This window comes from Apteryx rowi, unplaced genomic scaffold (genome assembly GCF_003343035.1).
Source record: "Apteryx rowi isolate R43461 unplaced genomic scaffold, aptRow1 scaffold_26, whole genome shotgun sequence".
NCBI classification, from domain to species: Eukaryota; Metazoa; Chordata; class Aves; order Apterygiformes; family Apterygidae; genus Apteryx; species Apteryx rowi.
In genome coordinates this window covers 3173864-3200626 of record NW_020448974.1, presented here as the reverse complement: position 1 = coordinate 3200626, position 26763 = coordinate 3173864, and the positions used below count along the sequence as shown (strand labels likewise).

At 39.9% G+C, this 26763-nt stretch overlaps 2 protein-coding genes and 2 non-coding genes across 9 annotated transcripts in view; 2 read left to right on the top strand and 2 right to left on the bottom strand.

The window, feature by feature from the left end:
- The window catches only part of ERN1 (endoplasmic reticulum to nucleus signaling 1), a gene marked incomplete at its 5' end in the record, with an annotated part of 46655 nt that extends 45449 nt beyond the window's left edge, over positions 1-1206 (bottom strand). Inside the window, 2 exons of the mRNA XM_026067656.1 lie at positions 1034-1075; positions 1165-1206. Coding sequence (XP_025923441.1) covers positions 1034-1075; positions 1165-1206 — 84 coding nt within the window. The remainder of the gene's footprint in view (positions 1-1033; positions 1076-1164) is intronic.
- A 676-nt stretch (positions 1207-1882) lies between these two features.
- LOC112966991 lies at positions 1883-1945 on the top strand. The gene has a single exon (XR_003253818.1). It is a non-coding gene; the product is annotated as a small nucleolar RNA SNORD104 (small nucleolar RNA).
- Positions 1946-2139: 194 nt separating this feature from the next.
- LOC112966992 lies at positions 2140-2276 on the top strand. The gene has a single exon (XR_003253819.1). It is a non-coding gene; the product is annotated as a small nucleolar RNA SNORA50 (small nucleolar RNA).
- Positions 2277-3206: 930 nt separating this feature from the next.
- The window catches only part of TEX2 (testis expressed 2), a 64828-nt gene continuing 41271 nt past the window's right edge, over positions 3207-26763 (bottom strand). For 4 of the 6 annotated variants that reach the window (XM_026067534.1, XM_026067533.1, XM_026067532.1 and 1 more), the window contains exons 5-12: positions 25128-25375; positions 22549-22701; positions 20899-20998; positions 14741-14873; positions 8798-8920; positions 6470-6679; positions 6125-6245; positions 5158-5333 (exon numbers count right to left, since the gene is read on the bottom strand). In XM_026067534.1, coding sequence (XP_025923319.1) covers positions 5211-5333; positions 6125-6245; positions 6470-6679; positions 8798-8920; positions 14741-14873; positions 20899-20998; positions 22549-22701; positions 25128-25375 — 1211 coding nt within the window. In that variant the 3' untranslated portion in view covers positions 5158-5210. Of the gene's footprint in view, positions 5334-6124; positions 6246-6469; positions 6680-8797; positions 8921-14740; positions 14874-20898; positions 20999-22548; positions 22702-25127; positions 25376-26763 lie in introns of those variants that run through there. The other 2 variants (XM_026067530.1, XM_026067535.1) reach the window with 2 other exon arrangements.

Genomic DNA, 26763 nt, shown 5'->3' with positions numbered 1-26763 from the left:
CGGCTTGCCAAATCCTCTCGCTTCCTGCTGCCCGTGGGGATGAAAGTCCTGCCAACCCTGCCACACTCAGCCTGAAGACCTTGACATTTGCGACTGGGGGGGGGGGGCAATGCCAGCTCACTGGATGCTGCTGTTTTTTTAAACACCCTGTGGGCAAAATCAGGCTTAATAAACAGCCTCCCTCTATCATAACCCCCACCACCACCCAGTATAATTTCCCTATCTATTGACTTTTAAAGCAGGTACAGACATTCATCTGGCACAGCTCCTGTTTTGACAAAGTCACTGTGACCCTGTTGTGCCTAGCTATGCTTTAATTACAATACAAAAAAGAAAACACATTTTTCCCTGAACCATAAACCAGGTCCAAGCGTCTCTGAACACATAAAAATAGGCAAAGAAATACCAAACATAATGGAACAAGTTTGGAAAAAAAGCAAATTTACACTTCTTGGCAAAGGCCTGGCTTTCAGGCGTCTATTTATATAACAAAGCTACTTTGTCCTTGTTACATACTGTTTGCTATTCAATACCAATATCCTTAATGGAGCTGCAAAGCACACCGAGTTCTGAGTATGTAATATGTAAATAACAGATCACCTCTGACAGCTCCCTCTTTAATAAGTGTGCCTTCCATTATAAGGGCAGGAGACATAATTACAAACTAACCAGTGAATTTAAATACCTAAAACCTCCCACAGCTACAAACCACACCGAGATTTCGGTTCTCCAAAATCGGTAGAGGGTTTCTTTATGGTGGTCTTGGATTTTAAGATTCAGATCATTTTAGAAAAAGCGGACCACGGCAACAACACACACAACAAACACACGTCTATCTACCACATTTGTACAGAAAATTCTCATAGCCACGTACACAGTGACAGTTAACGCAGACTATTATGACTGTGCAACAAGCACATGTATGCATTTTATAAGATCTAGGGCCTCGACTGAGAATACAGCAAAGACGCTATGGATTTTGCTCGGCTGCCTCCAGCCAGCCCCCCGCAGCGGTTTTGGACACTGCACGTACCAAGAGATGGCAGCATTTCTCTTCCAACCGGCCCGCACCTTCCTGAGGAAACGACAGTAAAAGTTGAACGTGTAACTGCCACCCCCTGTTCAAATTTGAATACTGGCTGGCCAGCACTTAGGCGTTATTACCTCTTTATGTAGGATTTTATTGGCTGTACGCTGAGGTTTGTATTACGTTCCACTTGGATAGAACTTCTTCAGTAGCACGAACACTGCGTATGTCACTACCAAAACTATAGAGCTATTTAAAACAAAAATCCCTCACAATGGCCTTGCAGGAGGCTCGCTCAACGTCTGAAAGACAGGGACTGAAGCTGCACGAGGCCACGCGGGGGAGGAAGGCGGGTGTTACTCCCACCCCGGGGCGCCTCTCCTCAGAGCACAGGACACCATTTGCAGAGCGAGGCCGCTGCTCGGTCTGAGGAGGGCCTACGCTTTCACACTTTTAGTATTAAGCAGTACGTACTAACAACAACAACAACAACAACGTGATTATTAAAGAAAAGAATACCGTTCTCTCCGAATATTACTTAAAGGTGGATAAAGCTACTCAAGCACGCCAGGGAAGACCGGACTAACAGGGCTCTGCCACAGCGCCGCCGCCTCCCGCCTCAGCCTCCCTGTGAGGAGCGCCGCTCCCCCCACAGGTCGGCCCGCCCCCGCCGGGTAGCCACGCCCAGAAGCACCACGTGCCCTCCGCTTTGATCTCCTATTGGGCGAGGCGGGGCGCGAGGCGGCGGCCGCGATATAAAAAGGAGCGAAGYGGGGTGGTTGGCCTTTCTGTCAGCGCGGCGGGTGGAGGTGAGCGCGGGCGGCGGGCGAGCCGAGGCGGCGGGCGGGCCGGGCAGCGCTGATGCCTCTTGACACGTGTTAGACTGCTGACACGCATGAAGCAAACCCACTCCTGAGCGCCCGGGCCGCTCCGGCCCCGCGGGGCGGCTGCGGCGCGCGGTGTCTGTAACCCTCCCTTCCCACCGTGTCTTACAGGCCGTGAGGCGACCGGCGGCGCTGGGACGGCGGCGGGGAGCGGCCTCGCGAATAAAGCTGTGTGCACCCCGCAAACGTGTGCGGCTGCTTCTTGTGCGCCCCTGCTCCCCTTCCCCTCCGCACTGCCTTTGACCCGGCGGGGCGCCCCGCCCGCGGCGCCGCTGGCCAAGCTGCAGTGCCAGAGCGAAGCGCTTGCTCATAACTGGGGCTGCTCGGCCCCACCCGGGCGGCGCTTTTAAAAGCAAGTTACAGCTCGTCCCGGCACGGCCGTGCCCGCCTTCCCCGCCGCGGCGACGGGGGAGCTCGCGGCGGCCGCGCAAGATGGCGCCGCCGGGGGCTGGGCGCGGAGGCGGCGCAGGAACCCGCCGCTGCGGTTCGGGCACGGAGACGCTGCCCCCCCTCGGGGAGAAACTAGGGTGAAAGTGGATCCGCGTTACTGGGGCTAGCAGTTCATTGCTGTTTAGGAATGTGCAGCGTGACTTAAACCGGCCTAGGCCCCGGCCCTAGTCCTGCTGTAGTAGGGTTCAGTTCATAAAGAGGATTTAAAAGTAAGGACTAATGGTTAAGGCCCAGGAATTAATTGATAGGTAGCTGACACTGAATTTAACTAGCTGGCTTCCCTGCTTACTGGGTGAAGGGGATGTTGTAAGCAGGAGAATGCACTTTCCTGTGCAAAAGGCAGGTATTGGGGTCCTGTGAAGGCAGCGGTGAAAGGTAAGTAGCTCGAGCAAAACAGGAGTTTGAACACAGTGATTCTAGTTGCAGGTATGTCAAGGGCTTTGATCTTCCATTCGCAGCTGTTTTATTAACAGCTCTCGATGATGTCCTGCAGGCAGGGGGATTACAGAATAATTCCAGCCACAGGAACACTGATGAAAGCATTGGACATGAGCAAGTAGCAGCTGAGTCTACAAAGATTAAGATGAGATTTTGGGGTATAAATAGATGCTTAAATGAGAGAGGTTTTAACCACCAAACATAGTTCTGGGAGTAGTGTACGCCAGCTCTGTTCTAGGATTCCTGGGTTTTCAGGGTTCTCGCAGGCTTAAAAAATGAAAATCTGAAAAACCTCATTGTATGCTAAAGTCGTCTTAGTATGTGGCTTTTCTAAGGAAGCTTTAGAAACAGCTTGCAGAAGATGGAGGCTCAGCATTACATAGAAATAAATTTAAATTGAATTTGAATAATTGTTTCACAGGGGATAAATTTATTTAATAAAACAAAGCAAGCAGATTGTAGTTGCCCACAGTTTATGAAGTGCAATATGACAGTCTTGTGTAATAAGTCTAAATCTGTTTACACATTAGTGCATGTAGTCCTTTGACTTTAGTTATTGCACATAGAAATTAAATCATATAAAAGACCTGCGTACAAGACATGCAGACTTCATGAAAGGCAAATAATGCCTACATAATCAGAGCAAAATCCAGAATATACACAGCCTGGAATGGTCAAGGAGGAGTTCAGGTAACAAATATAACCTACTAATATTTCAATTAAAGGTAACCAAAATAGGTGTTCAAATATAGAATTAATTTTAAATATATTAAATGCTAGTTTTCTTTTATGTTTCAGGCAAGGTGCTGTTTAAAAAACCTTCAATATAGCTTCATTTAGAGATGGTAAATCATCAAGTTACACATGGAAATTTTGATTTACATCAAATGTGACAACAAAACATACAAAAGAGTTCTTAAAAAATTACTTTTAAAAAGAAAAAAACAAATTATGTTATAAAAGGAGAGCCAAAACTCACCTTCTCTGTAAACTAAAAAGTTTTCTGACATCCATGAACAGTTGGCAACACTGAGTATCAGAAAAATGTTACACATGTTAAATAGTGGATATGTAGTGTTCAAATCTTCAATTTAATGCATACATTTAGTATTGAATCATCATCATTCCAGATAGATAGAAATAAAAGGCAGTTTCCTCCTCCCCCCTGTACTTTTGGCCACTAATTAGCAGAAACAGTCTTTATATCACAACCAGCTTATGATCAGCTTCAATAACTGCAAATGCTTGAATTCCTATTTCACAAACTCCAAGAAACCAATGCATAGGGGTCAAAATCTTTCAGTTACAGCTCTATTTTCACAAACATCAAGTGATTTGAAGTCAGTGCAGCTGTACAGCTGTAACAGATGAGAGTTTGGTCCCATGCTTTGCATGTAAACACAGTGCAATGGAAGAGACTCACAGCAACAAACTCTCCTATTAAAAAAAAAAACAAATCTTGGTGTGTTTCATTAGTAGCAAGAGGCTCTATACACAGTAGGGTAACTAAGTACTTCTGGTCATGTGCAGTATTAGACATTTTATGTGTGTGCTCATGTCTTTAAACATTCAGAATTAATCATGAACCATGGTGATTGTACCTCACTATAAGGCGTCTTGCTATAGTTTGGTCTCATGGCTTTACCAACTTTCATCTCCTCAGTCACAAAAATCTGACAGTTCCCACCTTCACTGATAGTTGTATGTGTGTTTTATGGCTACTTGCTTCTCAAAAAAAGCACAAGTTCCATATGAAAAAAGCAATATGTATATACCACATTGAATCACAATATTACCTATACATCCAATTTACATTCTTTTCTCTTGAAAGCATTTCATATTTCGATCGCTTGACACAAGCTATTGACTGCAGAAGTGAAAGAACATAAAACAGTTCATTCTACACCTCCAACTGCCTGAGAAAGAAAAATATATTCTTCCAGTTTTATAAATTCATTCCTTACTTAGGATTTTTTCCATTTGGCATGCAGTTCCTTTGCTGCCAAACAACCTTTCAAGGCTATAATGCACATTAACATAGCATGAAAACATTAGCTGAACAAAAGTTGTGTCAATCAAGCTCCTTGATCTATTACAGTTAGATTTTCCCTCTCCCCTACCCACCCCCTGAAGAATAGGTCATTTTAGCCTCCAAGTTAAAATCCTGACAGCAGCAAAATAAATCAACTGTTAAATGGAATGAAACTTCATCTAGCTGAAGTACACAGGAACAATAACCAGGCAAGTGAGCACAAAGGTATGGTTATAGGCAGTCCGGGGGGGGGGGGGGGGGGGGGGGGGCGTGGAGAGAAAAGAAAAGTGGCACAAGTTAAGGATGAGAACTACAGCACAGTTTATAAAACCATGAGAATAAATTTTATAATACTGTAAACTGCAAGAGTCTTCACATGTCATGGTTGATCAGGGGCCTCCATGGTCAGATCTTTAGGAGGGCATGTAGAAGAGCGGGGATCCATGGCTGAGTGCATTAAAGGAATATAAACATCATCCATGTTTGGCATGACAAAGATTTTCTGCGAAAAAGATGGAGTTAAATCAAGTTACATTTCATATGCCACTCGAAAACTTCAGTTTTCCGATTCGTTCAATTAAGCGCAACAGATTTCCAGATAAATGATTCTTTCCCAGAGTTCATTATTGAACTGTATTGAAGCTTTACAGTGTCCACCAACTACAGCCATTTAGTTGTGTTACAGCTGTAGATGAAGCTCAGAATTACTAAGATCTCTGTACATTCCATTAACCTGAAATAGCACTACAGGAAACTCTTTTCTTACTTTGCTGCTGTCTTTCTCAGCTCTTACCCACATACAAGTGGTTTTGATTTCTGGTCAACTATTTTCCTGTCCTACAAGTATTTGTAAATTTGGATTTTTCTTTTTCCTGTTTTGCACTAGAGTCAACTATGGGGAGTTTTTTTGAAACTAGTTAAGGGAGACCTTGCTGCTTAATCTATACTTAATTTTAGGAAAACAGTTTGACCACTCTACCACCTACAAACAGCTAGGAACAGACTTTTGTTTAAGTACATTCTGACATGGTGTCCATTTTAACAAATTGGCATTTTCAGCTCTAAAATCATTTTGACAGAAACAAGCCAGATTTCTATCCAGCTGTACGCAGAGTATTGAGACTATCCTAGAAGTCAGTGTCAGCTGAATTTAAGATGCATTCCACTGAACAGGAGCAGTGGAGAACTAGTCCTGAATGAAACAGGGGACATAAAAAACAAACAAACAAACAAAAAAAACCTCTAAACCAAAACTATCATTAATGAAATGAAAATGTTATTAAAGAAACACACCTGAAACTCTTGTTCCAGTTTCTTCTCTATCCAGTCAGTTACATGAACCAGAGTCACTTCTCTCTCGCCAAGCTTTGGCCGAGCTTTTAGCTCCAGGTAGGGAGGTCTTCGAAAGCCATACCTTAAGAGAGCACACAGGAAGGGCTTTATTATGAACACTCCAACCAAGCAATGTGTTAACTGTGAATGTTTTCTTAACAGTGGTTCCTGCCTAATTTATAACTAGCTCACATTGCACCTCTTCCGAAACCCATTTCAGCTGCATTTTACCCTTTTCCTTGGTTGCAATCCCCTAGGTAGCACACAGCTGGAACACTCCACAGTCRGGCACTAAGTTCCTCTTACCATACTCTGTCAGTAGGTGGAGGTGGAATGTTAATTGCTAGTGTTCCTCTGCACTCCTGTACTTCAACTGTTAGCAGCAATGGAGTATTGGAGACCTCTTCAATTTTCTTCTTAATAAACTCAGTCTCTGTTGCTTTCTGAAAGTATTTTGACTTAGTAATTTTATCCACAATTCTCATGATCTTACTTGTCCGATGTCCTCCGACATATCTGTTAGAGAACAAGAAAAAGTTTATCAAGGTATTTTTCTTAAACCTACTGTTTGCTAAGTCTCCCAAGGTTTTCCCAACAAATCATTAGAGTTTTTGATATAAAATTCTGTAAGCTAAACACAGATGCATATCGACATGTTCAAGCAGTGTCTACCCATGCCTGCACACAGCAGCAGCACTGTCAGCTACGAGTGTCTGGCAGCAGTTTTGTCCAGTCTGAACACTCCTTCTTCCCAGATGGCACTGGAAACATGATTTTTTTTTAATCGCAAATACACATATGTGATTCAACAGTAAGCTGGCGTGAGAAGTGCCAACTTGTCTATTATCGTTCAAACAAAATTGTCAAGAGACAGATTCACTGAGACATATGCACATATCTTCAGCACAGAAGGCCCAACCATTGTGTCCAATACATTTAATACTGTCCAATAACAAGATTTTCATTTTGTTTTAAGGTATTGCTGCATTTACACTGAGTGGGAAGTTGTTGGAAAAGAGAAGGAAGGTGATTTTGGTAGTGGGTGGAATGACATTCCAGAAATGGGTAACTATGCCAGCAAAGAGAGGCCACTTTTCCTGGCAATAGTGTCAGACGGTGCCCCAGCTTTTAAAACAGATGCTTTAAGGACTGAGTATGTCTTTTCTCCCACCTTTCACATGTAGGAAATATACCCTATAAGAATAGTGTATTTGGTATTTCCACACACTATATATGCCTGATTGTGGCTTTTGATGTTATATAGCAGAGATGGCCTTGCAAAAGAAATGACATTTTGCTATCCTGCAAAAATTCATGGTCATATAGCCTTTTAGAGACTCTTCCGTCTAGTAACCAGAAAAGACAACTCCTCAGCTTGTATAAAACAGGTGTATTGATTTCAACTTTTGGATTTATGCTAGCTGTATCTTTACCCAGACAAAATAGTTACTCTCTCATCAGGTCCTATAGTGGTAGCAATGCAGGTTTTTGAAAGGCACAAGAAAATACTTTACTTAAAAATTCTTTGTTCTCTTTGTCCTCTTGATACAAGAGAGTTATTTATATGATCTATATATTTTTAAAAGATATGAAATGAATCTATTCAAATAATTCCAACAATTCATCGCATAGTTTTCAAAAGGTTTTAGGAGCAAAACTCCAAGGAAATTCCCTAGAATATTTTGAATGTGTCATGGGGCCTTTAGGTATATTCACTGTAAAAATCACTAAGACATGTTCAGACATAGGAAACGTTGTGATTGTCTGACACATTTCAGGCTTACTATAGATCTCTCACTGCACGTTATAATCTCAATCAGCTGTAAAAAGAAAAGTCAGAGCGCAGCAGCCAAAACATGGAATGACGTGGCAAAACTGACTTTTAAGCAATTTCCTTTAGAATTCTCCTTGTGCAGCATCAGAGGGCAGTGTTACATAGCCCAGACGCTCAAAACCCTTCAAGAGAAAAAACAACACTAAGCAAGAAAGCCAGGCTTGAATAATAGATGTTTGACATTTCCTTAAAGAAAAGGATGCACTGGAAATAAGGGATCAGCAGGATCAGTACATGTATCCACTGCGTACAAACAGGGTGGTTCACTAGTCCAAAGACGAGGTTAGAAATCTTTATGTCACCCTGCAGTCTTGTACCTTGTCTAACGTTGGTGTGTTTCAGTATTAAGAACAGCAGTCTAAACACTGCGTTTCACATCCATAAACAAAATTCTGTTCTTGGCTCTGCTACCAGGCAAGACATGCTGAAGAAGTTCCCCTCGGGTTCTGTGGCCCAAAGACGTAGCTCCCTCTGCAACCTAATAGTGAGGGGATCAGGAGGTGTTAAATGGAGCAGTACACAGTCCGCTCTGCAGAAGTGCTGTACAGAGCGCTCTTTTGTTCTGCGGTACACTGCTCGGCTGCTGCTCTTTGCTCCAGACATGGCTGAGATGTGTTTGCTTCACTGCTTGAATACACTCACACTCTGTCACAATGAACATTATAGGACTGCACCAGAATATCAGTTATACTAGTAAGTTTGGAAATGCCCCCCCACACACATACACACACAAAAGTGGGGGGGGAGGAGGAGGAGGAGGAGGGAGAGAATTAACAACAAACACTACATAGGCACCTTACCCTTCTGCTCCTGGAGTCAGCTGCTTCTCTCCTGCCAACTCAGGAGCATCATCCTCTTCTGAAGACCCAGCACTGGAGGATTCCTCATCGCTGTCTGCAAGACAATACACCCTTGGCCTGAAACTGAAAGAATGCAATTTCCAGGTCAAATGCAACATTCTTAAATAGCTATTCACCATGCACAGCCGTTTGGCTGCCACTACACATATTTCTATTTGAGATTCTGAAATGACCCTTCCTTCTTATAAACTGTCAGTCTTAGAGAATAAAACAGAAGACATGCTGAGTCGGTAATAGCTAGCTTTAAAACAGAAAATTATTCCTCTCCTGTGGGATGGAATCCTGCATGAATATTCTACATGCCATCAGACTGAATGGGAAAATGGTTTGAAATGTGTTTGAAAGCATCTCTGTTGCTGCTCGTGGCTCTCCACAAAATTTGAGCAAGATGTAGGCTGGACAGGTTTTTTGTTTTTAAAACTTTGACAAAGCTGAGTTTTTAAATGGAAAGGTGAGAACTACAGTTCTGTCTTGTACTAAATGCCAGCCTAGGTCTCCATTAGTGTTTGCATGAGAGAAAAGTGAACAAGTTTAATGTAAACACAGCCAAGATCAAAATTCCCAGACTTCTAACTATAATTATTTGAACTTGAAACTGATACATTTTAGATCCACTTTGCACAAATAATGCACATCTACATTGTCAAGAAAGCATCCTCTTAATGAGGGCTCGCTAACCAGAGCCTGGTAAAACAACAAAGGCAAGGCTACGTAGGTTTTGAATTGACATTGTCAACTCATTTAACCCCAGAATCCCTCCGAGATGCTAACTGAGGTGCTACCCCATATAATTACCTTCACAGCACTTCTAGCCCAAGCTAATAAACTCCACTTGGTCTACTCACACCCATGCACAATTTTTGCAGCATGGACATACCTCGAGCAATAACACCACAGGCAAAGTACAAGAGAACCTGATCTTTACAGTCTCTCCGAAAAGGAAATGCACAATACCCAAACTGGCAGAGCTACGCTGTCTCAAACTAGTGATTCGCACTGCTGTAACTACAGTGCCTGTCCTCACTAACACAGAGATTTCGTGTAGAAAAAAGGGGGAATTCCATTAATAGAAGAAGTCTGGTATTACCCTGGGAGGTAACATTTCTTAGACATTGTGTAGAGATCCTTTTGTCTCATAATAGTTTGGGATATGATTTCCCTTCAGTATCTCTGCTGGAAATATTTCTTTCCCTTACCAAATTGATAGGGAAATTGTCCCTCAGGCTTGTGAAGTTTTAAGCTCCTCTGACACAGTGACTGATCTTCACAGTATTTAAGTTATTTTTTTTGCTGAAGAGAGCCCAAAATAAAATAAGGCAAACTGTGTCATGGGGAGAGTAGGGGAAAAGTGAAACAATAAGAATAAAACCAAACAAGTGCTGCTCTCAAAGAAAATACAACATATCACATGGTAGCAACTAATTCCTAGACTTCAGCTTTAGAACAATCTATGTACATAATCACAGAAAAGCATTCAAATCTTTTCAACAGATTAACGTTAGGGAAGGATACAGCAAACACACTTCAGTATTAACAGATCTGTACCTAACGCAATAAATTGCAATAGTTGCACAAGCCTCAGAAGCTCGCAGTCTTGGCCATGGGGACTCTACCCAGGCCTGTAATACTCTACAGCTTGCCCAGAACACACGGTTTACGGTGTGTGCGTGTGTGTTCTTGGAGATTTGAGGCATTTACTAACATCACACAGGGCACGGACTAAGGCTACTGTCTGCTATTCTGTACACAGCAGAACCTCTTAGTTGCTGTGTGAAGTCCTAATTTAAGAGGACAGTTCAAGTACAACTCGCCAACGCACAGAGCTCTTTCCTAACTGCCTGAACACGGGCAATAATCCCATGACCTCTCTACACTGAAGAATTTGCTACCCAAGCTATGAAATCAGAGACTCATAAACCTCTTCCTCCTATGCAGAGATGCATTTCCTAACTGCAGAAGAGTGAAACAGCCCTTCAACTGGACCCACCTTCCCAAGGAAGGGAGGTAGGGAAAAAAAGTCATGTCACTGGCCCAAATAGCAGTGCTGGAGCTAATTTTTCTAGTAGAGAGAAGTTCACATTTTTAGGTCAGATTCAAACTACACATTTTCTACCTGGATGTAACCTCACTTCACTTTCCTGTGTGTCACAGCATCCTGTGTGAAGCACAGTCACTGCATTTCTAAGGCCAAAGTGTCACCTTCCTGCAAAAAATTCAGTTTTGTCTAAGTAATGGGACCCTCTAAAGTGACTCCACAAGCATGTATCTACTGGCTGAGACCAAAAGATCTCCTTGCATTAAACAAAGCAACAACAAATAAGCTTTAGTGAGATTTCAGTGGATCTCTGCACACAATGGATGGTTTATACGACACAAACATTGGCAGAAAAACACTTTGGAGCTGCAGTATTGTTCCTGAGCTCATTGCACAATATTTTATGAATTACCATTTGTCAGTTTGTTTTTACATAGTACAATACTGCAGAAAGGGCTGATGGGGTAAGAAACTGCAGTGCATTGCTAACTTTGGGTTAGCTTGCTTGTATTTGCCTGATTTCTGGTATGTTGAGACCTGCTACTGAATTTATTTTATAAAATCAGCTATTAAATAGTTCTCTCTCTCTGATTTCTTTGAATTTTCCTGTGAGTGCATGCAAGACAGACAATAATCAAACTGTATTCCAGCACACTTCAGTTCTATTTCAAACAGTAATACAGCAGGAATGATAAAGTGGACTGCAATACTGAATCATCTGTCTCACTTTATATTGACAATATACAAGCGCAGTTAAAAAGCAGTCCTGTTTCCCCCACCCTCTCCTTTCCAGATGAGGTAGATGCCTTTCTTCTAGCTACGTGAAATACATGAGTTTGTGGTTATCACATCTTAAGAGCCAGTTTTGCTCTAGGCTCTTTAGTGGTAGAAATGAGCATAAGCAATCAACATCTGCTGTATGATTTTTTAATTATTTTAAGACCAGTGAAAAGTATCTGCATGGCTTACAAAGACAATGTGATTCTGGACTCAAGTGCATGCAGAATAGTTCTATACTTGTCATAGCAATTGCCAACTGATAATYAGAAAAGCCATTAAAATGAACAGTGTGTAGATGTGAATCAAACTTTTCTATACTTCTCAGACAGAACCTTTAAGTTTTATATAAATCTATTGTATTCAAGAAAAAAAAATCAAAATTAACAACAATAAAAACCTCAAGCAAACTGGAATATATTAGGCTGCTCTTTTGGTAAAAACTGACATATGATACCCAGCCCTGAGCCTTCAGAACATAAGAGCCATGTGCAGGGAGCAATATAGCTTCAGTTAATGGTTGTACTTTCAAATAATTGGTTGCCTAGTTACAGGCATTAACATTTGCTTCACTGGGGGCCTATGCTGAGCTAGAAATCAAACTGATTTTTTAAATATGAAATGTGTTCACTAATTATTTTTTTTTAGGTCCTTCTTGCAGTGGACAAATACAAAAACACACAAAGAAAACTCTGTAGGGATGGGGGAAGAAAGAAACAAGAATTCCATTTGTACAGACTTTTCTTTCTCTATCTCCCACGCTTTGGCAGACAAGATTAAAGAGATTTCTTGAAAAAGCTCCTTCAATACTTAGCATCACAGCTACCAATGCTATTGATGCAAACTCTGAAATACTTATTTCAATCAGTGCCAATGACAAGAGAATCTAGGCTACTGATATTAAAATCTCTGAAATTCTACCAGTCCATCAGATCATTTACACCTATTTCCTTTTCACAACTGCATTATAATTTAGTGCTGTTGTAAGAATTACTTCAAAATACCTCAAAATAAATGGTCAGAGCTATGACATGAGCATGCAAATTATCTAGTGTTTTAATACTGAAAGACCACATTTTATTCATGTCTAATCAAGAGACCAGACTTGGAGAATATTTTCTTATTTGTTGGCAGTGGATATACACTAAATCAGGGACCACCCACTGTTCGGGGACTGCAGATTTCTCAGTAGCTATTTTGACATTCTGCTTTCTGTAGTGGGAAGGGAAAACAGCTGTTTTGAAACACAAAAATTCTAGGACCCTCATGGTTACTTAATGTTGGCCTTGACTGCAGAATGACTAACTCGGGACATGTTCGATTTAGGGATGTTCTTGGCTCTCGAGGCTGCTGAGACGGTTCTGTCCCAGGTTGAGGTTGCAAAGCCCTAGGGGGTTTTGCAACAGCAACCGAGGAGGTATGTGATCTCGGCCRCTTTCAGCTGCCCATGAGGATTGCTTCCTTTTCTGATAGGTAGTGAAAGAAAAACCACTGAACGGTTTTACACAGCACAAACAGAATCAGCACTCCACAGCTACTGGGATAGATATTTGACAAATACCACTCAGCAGGTTAATACAAATCCACAGACTGATGAAACTCAAATGACATTATAAAAATGAGTGGGAAAGAGCACAAATGCAAATTAGGTAAGTTACAGTATGTGTATTGTGTATTGTCTAATTAGTTCATCTGTGAGATTTCACTTAGACACAGCTGCTAAACAGAAGTGGAATATGAGGAAAACTGGAGTCTAAAGAATGGGTGTGATTACTCCCATGATGCAATAAAACTATTAAGAAAGTCTTTGCATAACAACCGTAGCCTATTTACTTTCCATAATTATTTACTATTACATAGTTTACAATAGTAGATATTCTTTGGTACAAGTCAGGAGAAGAAAAACTATAAAAAGTATTAGATTGTTTATAGTCTCAATCTCAAGTTGTTTGTATGCAACAACATATAAGAAATGCTCATTTAGCATTTGGCATGTAATGCCAGAGAGATTCAGTTTTAGTCCATCACCACTAATGTATTAAATCAGACTGCCTATAACAGAAAAGTATGTAGTGTATATTGATGTCAATACATAAGACACTGAAATTTCAATTCCACCAGAGATTTCCCCCTCTGCCTCAGATCACCACTTTTTAAAAGTGAGTTATGAATTAATAATGTGAGAAAACCTTCATATAATCTACAGCTTTTGGAAAATGTTACATTCACTGCATTATAGTCAAGTAATAACCAGCCATTCAAGTCCACTTGGGTATTTGGGATGGGTTAACGCAGACAAGTTTCACGGAGAGAATGGCTGAAATTCATTCCAGTAGGAATGGATCTGCATGCCAGTGAAGTCACACTAGGATATATGTCACCCAATGCTTGTAGTACCAAAAATAACACCCCCACCAAATTAACAAGAAAATTATAATGTACATATATGCATATGTAATGATATTTCTTTTTTGAAATTTGCATCTCTCTAATAGTACTTTTCTGTGGAGAATACACATTAAAACAGAAATTGTTAGATCAGTAATAGCTAAAAGGATCTTGATCAAAATAATCACTTTAAAATCTATGTGGTAATTTAAAGGTCTCAAGGGATCAAAAGCTGTTGGATTTCTGTAATTTAGTTTCATGTGTTCTAATTCAGAGATAGTTTTCTTTTCTGAAAAACTCTGTTCTACTTAAAGAAACTTCATGCTTCACCTAAGATGTAACATGCTGTAGAAGATATCTGCATGTATATCTCTCCAAAATTCAGTCCTGCTTGTGAAGACCCCAATTCCAGTGGAAGGCAAAACTATATTTTAATCACGCAACATTTTAAAATCCTACTAAAACATATATATAATAAGATTGTACTATAAAAGCCTTTTTTGGGGAAGACAACTATCAACAGTGTAATCAAACATTACTTAGTTGAAGAGAAAGGCCACTCACATGCAGGCACTCCAACGCCTTTCAATCTGTCACGGAGCCAGAGCTACATAAGCACGTGGAAATTTTAGCTTTTCCCAGTATCAAAACTCTGGTTCGACTGTACCACTGCAATATCTTACCCTTCTTTGCCGATCTCTCCAACTTTCAGTGCTTCACCAAGAGGCTCTTTACCCAGTTTGGTCAAGTTCATTTTGGTCTCCAGGGTCATTAGAAAAGACCCATTGTAGGACATTTCCAAATCAATCCAAAGTCCTAGAATTAACGATAAATATGTGGTATCAGTTAAAAAAGTCACAGTCACTTTGTTTTAATAACAGGACAAAAATCTCTATAAAAAAACCCTATACCTCACCCTTAAAAAAAAAAAAAAAAGGAAAACTACATTTTCATCAATTATGTCATTAACTTATTAAAAAACAAAAGCTTACCAAAGCAAAGTTCTCTGTTCATATTAAACTTTATTTTATAAGTTCAGTGTTGGGAAATGAATTAAGGGTCAGATCAGCCTAGCACAGCTAATACTGTAAAAAAAAGAATTTGATCTGTGCACACCACAACTGCTGAATCAACCTGAATCAAGACAAAGCCGATAGAGAATCGGACGATTCACTTAAAACTATCCAAAATACTGCTCCAAGCCGAACTGTAACAGGGACACTCCTCTATATTACTTTTGTTGTCCAAATGAAGCAAAACTTGAAATCCCTGAGCAAGATCTCTTTTTCGCATCACAACCTGCAGTCCATTTGTGCTTCCAACCATAGATTATTGAAGAAATATGAAAACGTTCGCTCAGTAACTCAGCTATAGGCATTCTTCTGCTTATGACTCATAAGAAACAGGGTCATTACTGAAAACAATTCTAGGTGTATAGTGCTTAAATTGCATTTTAAATCCTATTGTCTAGGCAGACTATTCACTTACCACACTCCCCAAAAGAACTGTCTGGGGAATAATTACAAGATTAGGTCCAGCCTCTTCAATGCAACCAGCAACCCCGCCGAGTAAAAAAAAAAAAAAAAAAAAAAGCTATAGGGTGCTTGTGAACAGAGATTAGAAATGTACTGATGCCCTCAAGCAGAGATTACCTATCTTCCTTCTCCAGACATTGCAGCTGCACACAATATGCCCTGCCAGGCTCGGGCCCATCAGTGAGACCGTGCAACCACGCAAGCATTCGACTTTACTTATTTGGGAGCAAGTAATGGCACCTACTCTTCAGTTCTGATTGATCTACAAAAGATACCATTTTTCAATTAAAGAACAATAGTTTTCTCTTCTGCAAGAACTTATCAGAAAAATGCCACTGTCCCCAGTTCTACCTGCTTATATCAACAGGAAGAATCAGCTCTCAAAGACCAGGTCACTGACACGATCGACCCGCCGTCAGCCGACATACTGGAAACAGTACTGAAGGCAAGCTGCTTTTTTACTAACCCAAATTATTCTTTTCCATCATCCAGGCTTTAATGCTACACCAAACTAAAACACAAGAACTCAAACACAAGCTTACATGGATTTTTTTTCCCCCAGTAATGAAGCAGTACTAAGATCATCAGAAACAAGAAAATGGCTGAGCAGACCTTTCACAGGGCCGATGAGTCAGCATGCTTCAAACTTCAGTGCTATTTTAACAGTAGATCAAATTAAGTAAAGGAAACCATTGAAACCAGATTACTGAGAGAGGATACTCCTTCTGGCCAGGAAATGTTCATACACTTTTTCTAGGGGGGTGGGGGGACGGGAGGAGGAAGGGGAAGAGCTGGGCAGATGGCACAGTTTATTCAGTTATCTGGTTCCCTAGCCTTGACAGAAGTACAGTAAATACTAGGGCATGTGCTGTCACCCAAATAGAACTATTAACAGAAATAAGATTTTTTGTTGTAAATATTGTCTGTTAACATCTTTACTTATAGTAGCCATATAATCTTTTTTTTCCCTTGTAATCAAGCACTGATAGAAAAGCGTGAATGTTTACTGGATGAAAAAACCACAGAAGTTCTTCACATCCCGTAACTGGCCATATTTTCCTGCCTCACAAAAGGCGACCTGAAATGATGGTCTCAAATAGCTTCTAAAAAAATCCTAAAAGCCTCCATTCTGGATATTAGCCCTGAGTTTTTCTTTTAAGAAATTTTTCTTTTGGGTGTGAGTAACTCATAGGCCAATTTCCTAGCAAGTAAATTCATTCTTATGAAAATAAATGTATCCAATTATCATATCCTTATTTATACACATTCTTTTAAGAACAACAGCAAAATAAAGTATGAGTGAGTATTTACTGCAAGCTCCTAAAAACACTCAGATACTAAGAGTTTACATGTAATTTCATTCACATTGTCAAATGACAAGGACTACAAATTCTGCCATGAGTGCTTGCTTGTCACAGTTAATCTGAACAGGGACCTGAAGGAGTTAACTGTTCCCGCTGGTGTTGTCAGTAATTAAGAAGTGAAGCAAAACATTCAGCAATCTCCTAAATCCCATCTCATGACTTGGAAGTGCAGTCCTCAGTTATAACTGAACTTATTAGAGCTGAAACAAGAGAATTCAAAAAACGTTTAAATCTGTTTGAGTCTGATAACCCAAATAAAACCCAATGTGCTAAGGAAGTTGATACAGTTTCGTTGCTTTTTGATTTAATCAGTTGCTATACCAGATATGCGTTTATTTATTTGATTGTGTGCAAGCATTTTGGTAAAGTCCCAGCGAGTTTCATTCCTGTCGTATGCCGCATGCATGTACAGCGGCTGTCATCCTGCAGTCTGTGGCAAGGCATCGTCTTGACCGTTCTCTCCAGGATTAACCTGGGGAAGCCAGGGTTTACAAACCCACTTTCTTCTCTGCAAAACACAGGATCTAAATCTTTCATCTACCTTTACTAGAGTCCTTTGCATCTCTGGCAGGGAAGATGCAAATCCAACTCACAGTCAGGTGCTCAAATTGAAACATAGGTCGTTTCCGATTCCTCCTTTGACTAACCTAAAGTAATATTAGACCATGTATTTCTAAAGTAAAAACAGAGATCACAAATAAATAGAGCTTTTCCTCTTCACTGAAGGGACAGATGCAGTAATGATGCTTTAAATATCATATCTGGACAGCATACATTTAAATTTTTGTACCATTTTATATTTTTGGCCTATAAATTTGTTTTAGAAGAGTTTGGCAATTCGTTTTATTTCAAAGATGTTGTGATCGACTATTTCAAAAGAGCACTCAGAACCACTGCTAGTAACAAAAGCTGCTGCAAGAATCAGGTGAGTTTTGCTGCGAATCAATTTAAGATTACAGCAATCAAGTTTACTACCACTGCTTTGATGCAACAACAGTACTTTGACTGCAGAAGGCTGCCGCGGCAGGACCAATTGCTTCGGACACTAGTTCAACTGTACAAAATCTCTCATACTAAAGACGACTGCAGGGAGAAATACACCCCCCCCATATACACCTACTGTATGGCTTTTCTCAGTAGCACTTGGTAGTCAATAACTAAAGACATGACTCCTAAGGCAGAGGAAGATGGAAACATTTACCCATTTTGGTTCAATATTCCCGCAACATGGCGCAATGCAAAGGGAAACACTCTGATATGGATTCTAAAGCTTAAGTTTGTTCAAAAAGAAACTATCAAACCACTTGGCATTTTATTTTGTTTTCAGCAAAAAAATAAATAAATAAATTTCTACAAGTGGTGAAGCCATGCTGTAACTAAGAACACTGGAGGATGTTGTAAGCAACACAGAGAACCTGTTCTCCCATAGAGGAAGAGTCTTACAAGAAGCAGCAACACATTCTAGTTCCCTGAATACCGACTGCTTATTCCACCTATCAAATTTCCGTTTCTCTCAAAAGACAGTTTTTGTTCCTGGTGACAACAAAACAATTTGCTGTTTTCCAGCAAGCTTTGTTTATAAAGCTCAGTGAAAAAATACTTTTAAGAAGTTGAGAGAGAGTAAGGTAGCCAGTGTTTTATAGATAAGGCTTTTCCCCAAAGAGTTGCAAATCTCAGGTGAGATAAGGACAAACAATAGCATTTGGATATAACAGGTAGCGTTAGTTAACATGTGTTTTCGTATGTTCATGAAAATTTTAATGATTCCCAGAAGTCCATTTCGTTCACGCTTTTACAAGGGAAAAGTTAGAGCCTACTGACCTTCTCATGCTTTTAGTCAGTGATTTGAGAACCACATTTTTAATGTTACTGCTGATGGGTATTTAGTTCCTTCTAAATGTTGTGCACCTGGTATTCTCGCAAAGGTCTGATGACAATTGTTCATCAGAGCTGGAGAACAGCAGTGTAAGAGCGGCAGACAAATGAATCTTGTTTCAAAACTACACTTAAATAAAACTGAAAAACACCATCTATATAGCCAAACTATATAATAGGTGCAAAGACGAAATCTGAGTTGCTTCTAAGCAGAAACAGCCTAGTTAGCTAATACTGTATACAGCTGAATTTTATCACAAGTTCTCCAACTCTGGGGAACCACTGTGACTTGACCTTTAAGAACAGTGAGATGAACTAAGATGTTGAAGAGAGAAACCACCCAAGGACCAGAAACCCCCCTAAACCCCACCGAGTTTAGCACTGAAGTTTCCTCCAAACAGCACTGCAGAAAAAGACATAGTGCCTGACTGTGTGTTCAGCACCCTCCAGCTCTGGGAAGATGATACATGAAGAAACACTAGCTCTCCTGTTCCTCACTAGGAACACTACGCACAGGAGAGCTAGTGATCCTCTTATGATTTGTTTAATGTAAGCTGAAATGCAAAGCACTTAAATTCATTCTGGGTATGTCAGTGAATTTTACAAGAGTTACTTAAGCCAGTAATACATATGAGAAATTAAAATATTCTAAGAATGAACTACTGAGGCCAAGTAAATACTCAACCCTAAAAAGTTACAAGCAAATTGGTGAAAAGATCGGCAACAAATAACCTAGTTACCTGTTCTGACTTTGATCAGCTCCTCTCTCCATGTTCTGTGTTATTGTTATAAACATGCTACCGAGATATTTGCTGAAGTTTTGGCCCTTCGCTGGCCTGTAATTTAGAGCCTCTCTAGTGGTCTCCAACATACTAAGTAAGTATTGTAAATGCATTAAATTCATACTGACTCACTGACAGCTCGTATGTTAACGAACACCATCAGAAATGACTTTATTTTGATATCTTCATCTAAAAGTTGGACGAGCAGGTTTAAAACCAGAGTAAGTTGTTTGCCAAGTAAGCCACAGCTGCATCACCACAGGTCCTCCAAGGGAGTATTTCCCTGTAGACCAATTAGAACCTTCTCCACCATGAGCCAAGTGACTCTCTTGCAGATTGACGACATTTTCCAGCCCAGCGTTACAATACAGTAAGCAAATAAAGGGGTGAAGGGAGTGAGAGGAGACAGTGAAAAAAMTCTTGATAAACTCACCAACCATTTCACATGAAAAGCTGCTCTAATTACATATCTTAGAGAATAAGATGGTATCCACCTATCCTCAGCTTGTAAAAGCACAAATACTTTTGTAGCTAAAAATGTTATCCCAGGTTATATAGTGACCTAAAAAAGACTATTTTAAAATGAGCTTCTTATTCTTCAGTAGACTGATACTGTCTTTTTGTGAAAGTACTTAAGTGACAAGAATAACCTCAAATATACTGCTGTGACAAAAATGCGAGACAAAGAACAGGGGGAAAAAAAGCGCAAAACCAGTGTTTTCATTCAGTTAGCAGTAAGAAAGTCATTTAGCTTTAAAAAAAATTTATATTTAATACTGAGAACACAAAATGATGCTGTATTTTAAAGTTTCTTTTCAAAGCAATATTGCATTTTTGTTTTCTGGTTCGTTAGGATTGTATTTTTCTGAATCACCGTTTTCAGAGCAGGTCAACTCCTCTCAAAGAGTGTCAAATCTTTTCTGCTATGGTGCAGAACCAGTTCTCTCTTGATGAGACATGCATTGCTCTCTGCAGTGCATGACAGACGCAGACATGCATCTGCCCGTGTTGTATGCGCATTTTAGTTTGGTTCTGTAACTGCTTACATATTTCAAGTGGAAAGACACAATCATATTTCTGTAACTTCTATAAAATTATGATTATACCAAGCCTGATATGACTGTTGTTGGAAACAGAGAACACTCAGCATCTCCTCAAAATGAGCTCTTAAGAGCTCTTATTAAGTGTATGTTTCCTCAAGTAGAACACACACAACAGATTAAAATTTTGCTCTACATGTTATGAGGGCACGCACTGGCAAAAATAGAAGAAGAAATTACTTTACCTTTGTGATCAACAGAAGGTTTGAAGGCTTGAAGGATCTTCGGCACTGCTATCCCCATATCAAGTTCAGTTAGAGTTAGCTCATTCATGAAGTATGGCAGCTAAAGAACAGAACGTAAAAAAAACAAATCCATGGTATGGAACTAAACATCATTGTTTCCTGAGATCAAAAGGCCATTAAACTTAAAAAATGGATTGAGCTGAAAAGTTACCAATGAAAGAACATGACTATGATTACATGAATTTCTTCAAATTCTAGGATTTCACATTTGTCAGTTTCAAAATAATATTTTAAGGGAGAGATTTATTATCTGAACTTGGAGTGAAAATGTTTTTAATCTACATTTAGGTTCAGATGCTGCCGTTGACTCTGACCGAAATCTCTGGTATGCTTTTTAGTCAAAGCATATAAACAGCTGAATAACGAAGTATAAATCCTATTTTACTGTGAATAAAAATTAAAAACTTTGTTTTTGAAGTTCAGTCATATATTTTATAGTGGCAGTTACATCAAAATCTTAGCTATTTTTATCTTTGGTAAATTCTACCCTAGCACATTAGCCTTAAAATTGGTACCATAACTCTAGTATTACAAAAATCATTGTATTTCTGTGCTGGTATTTGCTGTAGAACTTCTATGAATTAGAAATACTTATCTGCTGTGAACAAATAGGGCTTTTACCTATCAAAAATACATTCACCCCCCATTCCCTGTCTTTCCATTGAACTGTTTCCAATGAGACGTTTGAATACCCTGCTGTCATGATTGTGGAAAGAGCCAGCATAGAATTAGGTTACTGCTTATTTCCCCAAAGCACAAGCAACGCTATCTCACAGCTGGGGGTGGCAGCTAAATTTCAGAGCTTGTCAGCAAGACTACTTCTTTCTTCGCCTTTAGGAAGAGGTAAACTCCTCCCCAAACATCAGGGGCTAAACAGGCCTGTGATTAACTGCTGCTGTTGAGAAGGTTACAGAATGCAAAGGGAAGACCCAGAAGTCATCCAAAAGCATCATTTCTCCTTCATCCTTTGAACTTATGCAGTAGATGCACAATTATATCCTTTCACCCATCAGACAGCTGTTGCATTGACTGCCACTCCCTTCGACCTCTCCTGCAGGCAGCGTATGTTGAAAGTTATATGAGGTATATGAGCACCCTCATCTCCTCCTCCTTAAAGGCAATCTAACACTTCCGAAAGCAGATTTCATTTTGTTCAAGTTCTGAATCCGCATTTAGTTTCTATTCACAATTCTAATGTGCGTGTGTGGGGAAACTAGAAGCACTGTAGGGCTGTAACACTAGCTACAGAGTCCTGTGTCAGGGAAGTTTAATACTTTATAAGAAGTTCTATTTATTCCTAAGTAAACACAGTAATACTTCCACTTTTCACATAGGAACTTGGCAGACACAAATAGTTAATTCAGCTGTAGCTCATTTGAAACTGAGGCAACAAAGCTAAGTTGTCAAGATCCTACTGTGAAATCGACGGCAAAGCTGAACTGGAGATCTGAATCATATTTATTTACTCATTTGTCTTTTACAGTGCCCTGGATATCTAAATAAGTGTTTTTTTCTGCTGTTTCTACTCCCAAAGACTGTGTTTGTTTTCCTCTATCAGGAATGAGAAGTGCAAGTCCCTAGACTAGTTACCTTTATTTTACTGAGTTTCATTTGGATCTTCTTGGACACTAGATCAGACCAATACTTTTCTCCTAAAAAATCCCAAAATATTCTTCCAAGGAAAGCATTCACCCAGGCCTCCTGTTCTTCTTCTTCTTCAGCTGCTACATGGGCATCTGGTAACTGAAAACAGAGCAGGTTATTCGGCTTTGGAAATGCTGTAAACTAAGGTCAGAAAAAGCCTCATTTACACTGGGGAGTTCAGTGGCTGGCTACAAAAAGTAAACGCTCAGCACAGAAAGCAGCTTTAAAGTCATGTCAGCTGGCCTGACACAAGCTTGTTTGTTATCATCCTGACGTGCAACAGAGTGAATAAGACTATACAGATATAGATTCACCTCAAGCAACGAAATGAGGAAGTCATAAGTATTTTAACCTCCGGCAGAAAAAGCAGATAAGACCAGAGTGGAGATAAGCCCACTCCACTTACAAATGCGGAGTGTCTAACACAGACACTCTCCTTTCTCAATAGAGTCCAAAAGAACAGCTAATCTATTCTTTTTGCTTATCAGAAAAATAGGAGAGCAAGACCCAACCTTATCTCCTTAAATCCAGTTTGCAAATAGAAAGACAAACACAGTACAGGGAAACACATTTCTTCCCGGTGTTTGTACATTGGATTCGGAAAACCATATTGTTCCTTCTGCTACATTAAAGGTTTTGTTTACAGTCCAAGAGGATTATGTCTTAGTTCATTCGAGAACCATCTCAAAACACTTGACATTATATGCTGGGATGTTGCATCACTGATTACAGACATAAAAGCAAAGCCAGCTGAAATTATCTGGGATGCGTACAAGCTACCATGATCTCTTTCAAACCAGGAAGTTTGAAGGAAAAACAAATATGGTGTCTTTCTTTCATGTTAACAGCTCAACTGCCCGTAATGAAAGGAGAATTACCCTTTCATTATTATAGGCAGAAAGTCTGAAGCCAGCAGAAAAGCAGCGCTTTATAAGAGGAAGCAGGTAGATGCTACAGTAGCTCTAAAAATGCTGAGGAACATTTCTTAGCAATGACTGCTCCCAATGGCTGCAACCTCATGCTGGCAGAAATTGCTGGGCTGGTAGCTTCTTCTGTGACAGAAGTTTCCTGCCAGCACCACTGATGTATTTAGAGCACAACGACTGGCACGTGTCAGGTTCAGCAGTGAATTCGTCACTGCTTCAGGGGCTGTCGGGGGCTAGAGTCTCCTCTCGTGGGGTAGCGTGAACCATGTTAATTCACACGCCGTACTGTGGCCTCCTGCACCTTTTCTGGAAGCTGTATCAAAGTCTAGCAACAAAGATGCACGACACGAATTACAATTTTTAAATGAACCAATGATCATACTTTATATTAAAGGTTCACTTATTAAGAATGATTCATCAATGTTTTAACAAGCAGTTACGCAGTCTATGAGCTCAAAGAATTATTTACTGCTATTGACAGTGCTATTATGCACGTACTACACAAGACTAACACATCAGCCATTCGGTATCTCTTTTAAAAGACATTTAGAAAATGGAAACCACACGTATGAAGTATGACCAATCCATCCATGCCTTAGCCCTTTTTGAGCAAGACTTTATCCAAAATCAAGTCATAGTCCTATACAAAAGCCAATTCCATTTCTGTCCCTCAATCAAGCCAAACAGCAGGGATACCGCAGTAAAAGCTGCCCCACTGTGGTCAAAGCCACAGCTACGCAGAAGACATACTGAAGGCGAATTCCTGACCCTGTTCACGGCAACAGGGCTGGGACATCACTCTCGAAGAACGAACTGAAGAGGTTAAGCACTTTCTGAAGCAGAATTTATAATGTAGTATACACACTGAAAAACTGCTAAAAGCAGGATCTAACTTATGCTTTCATCATAGGATTATTCTATCCCAATCACACATGGGGATAGGGGACCATGTTCAAGATGTCGTCAGGAATCCTAGGTCTTGCAACTCCCCAGAAGGAGCAGAAAATGAAGACCAACTACCGTGTACTAAAATTGCACTTAAATTGTTTCAGCAAGCCAGGACCTCAAAAACATGCTTTTAGTTCAATCTATTTTAGAATATACACAGAAGTTATTAACTTTGTACTATTATTAGTAAACTATTGGGAAGTGATCTGATTTTTTTTTTTTTTTTTTAATCTTAAGTATTAGCTGTCAAGATGCAATTTCTAGTTCTTTTGGGACTAATGCTTTCTAGGATACACCTGTGTTATTCCTAATGAAGAAAATCTACAGCCACTTTGCCTTCAGCAGTATAATCCTTTAAGGATGTGACATTGTACAAGCCAGAAAAAAACACAAATATTCTTGGGAGATAAGAAACCAAACATGAAAAGCTTGCATGTTACAGTAAGAAGAAACTGTGGTCAAAGGGCAATGGGCAAGTGTGAATCCCCACACAGAATCTGTAAAAAGTTTAGGTCCAAACTGTAATTTTAAAAGAAAAAAAAAAATCTTATTTTTTTTCCCCCTACAGAACTGATTTTTAAAGCAGCAGTTAACAAGAAAAAATATACTACCATCTCTGATGCACCTTTTGGTGCAGGGGGGGAGTATTACCTTTTTCACAGCTGTAGGGCTGCTCTCTGCACTGAGGACTGGACTACCTGAAGGGCTTTTCTTTTCATGTGGAATGCATTTGGCCATATAAACATTGTAGTCCAGAAGCATCTTCTGTCGCACGTTGCCAGCCAGATCCTTGTGCTTAGGCTGGGATGCGATTTCTTCTGCGCTTCCCTTGCTGCTGCTCCGGCTGTGCGTAAGAGCTCCAGACTGACTATTGGTTCTACTATGTGTTGGCAAGACCCCTAAATCAAAATGAATAATAACTGTTAAACAGAAAAGGAATCTGGCAGTCAAACAGCAAAGTGTATGATCAAATACTTAAAAGAACAAAATTAGCTTGCAGAAATAATTTATTCTGAAAATAAACCATTCAAAGCAATGCTTTCCCATTTTTAAGACTACAGTAAATTATCATGTTTAGGCGGTCTTAAACCCMAATTAGTCAACATTTGGCTTGATTCAGTATTCAGCAGGATGTGTGACTAAAAACAAACTCAGCTGACCAGTAACACATTTACATGTGGACACTCTCCTAAATAAAACATATGACAAAATTCCCAACAACTGTGCAGGGGAATGCCTAAAATAAAGTCGGGTGATTAAAATATACCTATAACTAAATTTTTAAGTTTAATTATAGACTGTGAGGATTAAAGAGACTGTCAAAAGGATGTAACTATTAGAATTTTAATTATCCATTAATTTTGCATTTGCATTTCAAGAAGTTATGTTCCAGAAATAATGATGTTAACAAATTTTTAAAAAGCTTCTCAGAGAACAGATAAGGAAAGAAAAACATGAGTCATACTCAGGAACCAGGAGATTTAAAATTAGACCAAAGGATGATTTTAAATTAATTTTTCAAACATTTGATCAATGTTGTAGACTATCTGACATATGTTTGCTGGTTTAAATGTGTATTAGGACAAGATTTTGTATTTAAACACTGTTTTCTTGTGACATTAACCCATGCAAAAGCTCTTAATTTATTTTAACAATTGGAGCAGAAGGAAGGATAGAGAAGGGGAGAAGGGAATGAGAGTCTAATACTGCAAATGCTGACATCAGTTCCAACAGCACAGAAGAAAAAAAGACAGAACAAATCATCCTTATGAAAGTTACAGAAATTACAGTCATTTAAAAATCATGTATTCTTTTAAAATAGTCTCAAGCAACTATCCACTAGAATAGCTGAGTATTTTGCTAGGTTAGTGAGCTGACCTGGTTTGTCAATCAGAGGGTACCTGATCAGTCACAAGGATGGATGAAGATCGGTTCAGGAGAGAGGTTTGACAGGATTTGACAGCAGTGAGTTACCGACAGATCAGGCTAGCTTTATCTAGCTATGCTTTAAAGATAAACCCACGTAACTGTTTGCTTTTTTGGCAGGGCTAGTTTTATGCCAGATTAGGAAATTAACTGCTTTTCCACATAGTCAAGCAAGTTTTACCAGCAAGAGCTGGAAAAAGAAAGCAGGGGGCATATATGGCCATGAGAGGAAAGGGCTGGAGAGGGGATGAGGAGCCAAGATAAGCAGCAGGAGGGCCCCTTTGGTATTACATGGCTGTTGGGATCAGTACAGCTCCACAGTTGCTATAACCACCACGGTGAAAACATAACTTTGGTTTAT